Raw genomic sequence first — 3,136 nt, forward strand, 5'->3', positions numbered from 1 at the left:
CGTGGGAGGCGGAGGCGGGGGAGGCCGGGGCGCCGGAGGCGGGGTAGTTGCCGTCCTTCCGGTGAGAATCCTATCTCATTCCCACATATTCCTCCCTTTAGAGACCCGGAAATTCGCAGAGGGATCCGCGAGCAGTCAGGAGGGGTGCGGCAGCAGCACCTGGGAGGCGGCGGGGGGCGGCAGTAGCTCGGGATGATGACGAGGGCGGTGCAGTAGGTCTCCCGCTCCGTCCGCCTCGCCGAGTTCAGATCTCTTCATCCTCTCTTCTTCATGGTTTCTCGCGGCCAGTCCGATTGGTTCTGTTGCCGATTAAGATTTGGATGCTTGGACTTGTTGGGTCGAGTTGCATTAGGATGATTGGGCCTGATTGATTTCTATTTGACAGTCGGATTCTTCTTCGGATTCGAATCGCTGTTGTCCTTGATTAAGATTTGGATACTTTGATTTGCCTGGTTGAGTTGCAGTAGGACGAGTAAACATCTAACACGAGTAAACATTACGAGTAATCCTGTAATTCTCGTTTACTCCTTTGATAGTTGGCCCTGCTATACCCCATCTCCTTATCTCCGTGGATCTTCTTCCTCCTCCCACGAGCGCCGCCACTCATCTCGCTGCCGAGCGCCCGAGCCCCTAGCTCGCCTTCCTCCTCGCTCGAGCGCCTCCACCGCAGGTTGATTGCCCCTTCGATTCTCTCGCTCCCGACCGTTTCTCCTCCCATCGCCCCACCAACCGATCCTGCCATTTTTTCACATGGGACGGAGCTCATTTAATTTTCAAAAAACCCTGCCAGCATGGCGGCCCGGCCCGGCACACAGCTAAACGGGTCCGGGCCGTGCCTGGGCCTCGGCCTCACGGGCCCCAACGGAACAGGGCCTTTAGTCGGCCGTTGCCCCAGCTTCCTTCTGCGGTTCTGCCCCATGCCCCCATCTCGCTGCCGAGCGCCCTGGTCCCCTCGCTTCGTCGCTCGTCTTCCTCCTCCTCGCGCGAGCGCCGCCGCCCTCCCTCCGCATCCCGCGATGCCTAGCGCCAAGCCCCCTAGCTCGTCTTCCTCCTCGCGCGAGCGCCTCCCCTCCACCGCAGGTTCGTCTCCCCTTCGATTCTCTCGCTCCCGACCGTTTCTCCTCCCATCACCCCACGAACGGATTCTGCCCTTTAGATCCCCGTTTCATAATCTTCCCCAATTCGTAACTGAGGCAAAAATCAAGGTAGGGCGGCTGCCCTACCTTGCCCTACTGGGTCCTCCGCCCGTGCTTGGACTTGTTGGGTCGAGTTGCAGTAGGACGATTGGGCCTGATTGATTTCTATTTGACAATCGATTTTTCTTCGAATTCGAATCGCAGGAACCAGATCTACGATCGAGTAATAATCCAGGAAAGGAACGAGGATGCCGGAGCAACGTACGGCAACGGATCGGCAGCAGCACCTTTACCTCTTGTTTGATGACTGGGACTCTGGATTCTCCATCCGCAAGGTGGTGAGCTTGTCGCGCAGATCAGGCAAACAGCCCTTATCGTCTGGCTCAGACAAAGAAGGCGTTGAGCCCGTGCCTGAAGTTTTCATGCACATGCAAGCGACGCGTGGGTATCCCGACTTGTTCACGTCAGCATTTGGCACCAAGATCATGGTGATGGATACCGACATGGATGATGGCATCCCAATGATCGACGTCCAGGAACAGGCCTTAGTCTATGGACCTGACCCCTGCAACTATTATGTTTTTCCAATCTACTTCCCCGTCGGCGACAATAAGCTATTTGTTCTGGATGTGCGCACATTTGATTGCTACCTCCGGATGCCGGAAGACAGTGAAGAACCGTGGGGGTCGTATAACCTCGCTTGTCCGCCATTCGACAGGACCGATGTCTCCTCCTATGGCGTGCTACCCGATGGATGCATCCTCGTCAGTACTACCAAGAGCACCTTCATCTTTGACACCACCAAGGAAGAGCATTTGTGGAAACCATACGGTAATTGGGTGTTGCCCTTCACTGTCCGTGGACACTATGACACCTCGCTGGGGGGCTTCGTCGGTCTCTCCGAAGATGGGTACCTCTACTGCAGCACCATGGCTGCCAGCACCGGGACTGGCCTCGACACTGGCAAAACATTGCACCCTTCCCCTGATGTCAAGCGCACCAAGAATAAGTTGTACACTGAGGGGCAGCATGTAAGTGCCACCCTTGTGCACGCCAGGGGAGATTCTGCCTTGTGGAGTGTGTCTCCGCTGATAACGCAAGGACTGGTCAGGAGCTCAAGTCATGGTTTGATGAGTTCAGGGTGCCGCCGGGGGCTACTGCGTGGGATGTTGTGGGAGGCGGGCCCCAAGGCGGCCGCTGTATGTATCGTCTGAAGACCTTCTCTCTCATTTATGACACGAAAGGATTCTTTTTGAAGCTTACAGCCTGCAAGGTTCGTCGCTACAGCCTGCCTCATGAAGCAAGGATTGGTTCCGTCTGTATGGATCCAGTGGCATTTTGGCTGTGAAATGCTAAAGTCATGACAAGAGTTGCTATGTTTTCTCTCAGGTGTGACTTCTGCTTCTATGTTTTAGTTTGGTGTAATCTCAAACTGTGTTTTTCGTGGATCCGGTGCTAGCTGATGTGTGTTGCTAGCTTTTCTATGTGGTCACTCAGTTGTTACTGCGTTGCTCTTTTTTTAATTCAGTGTGTAATCTCTATTGTGAATGAACATTATGTTTAAACTCAGGTATTATTGGTGTGTTGCTTTCCTATGTTTTAAAATGTGTAATCTCAACTATGATGCTGGGAATCCCTTGCTATGTTTTCACTGTGCAGTTCACTTTGCAATAACAATGAGGAATGCATGCATCAGTGCTGACATTTTTTTAGTGCGTATGCTTAAGAAGTTATACAGAAAGCTTAGTGTGTGGGGAGGTGCTTCATCCTACATAGAAATGCCTCACAACTACAGAATTTTGTTTCTAAGATAAAAAGCTTGTACCGATCCTCCTAAAAAGCTTATCTTTACAGAGTTTTTTTTTTCTTTGGGATCATTCTGTACTTATCCTTTGCTACGTAAGATAAGATATTTCACAAGTTTGAAGACTCAAAAACTACAGAATTGATGGGATTTTTGAATTTTCTCTGTATAATTGAAAAACATATTTGGCTTGTCT

General features: G+C 51.9%; 1 protein-coding gene across 1 annotated transcript; it reads left to right on the forward strand.

Annotated features, from left to right (window-relative positions):
- Positions 1 to 896: 896 nt before the first annotated feature.
- On the forward strand, positions 897 to 2,741 carry LOC104584816. The gene is made up of 2 exons (XM_010240542.3): positions 897 to 1,080; positions 1,341 to 2,741. The coding sequence occupies exon 2, from the start codon at positions 1,385 to 1,387 to the stop codon at positions 2,348 to 2,350; it is 966 nt and encodes a 321-aa protein (XP_010238844.1). The 5' UTR covers positions 897 to 1,080; positions 1,341 to 1,384; the 3' UTR covers positions 2,351 to 2,741.
- Positions 2,742 to 3,136: the final 395 nt, after the last annotated feature.

Source organism: Brachypodium distachyon, chromosome 4 (assembly GCF_000005505.3).
Source record: "Brachypodium distachyon strain Bd21 chromosome 4, Brachypodium_distachyon_v3.0, whole genome shotgun sequence".
Lineage (NCBI taxonomy): Eukaryota > Viridiplantae > Streptophyta > Magnoliopsida > Poales > Poaceae > Brachypodium > Brachypodium distachyon.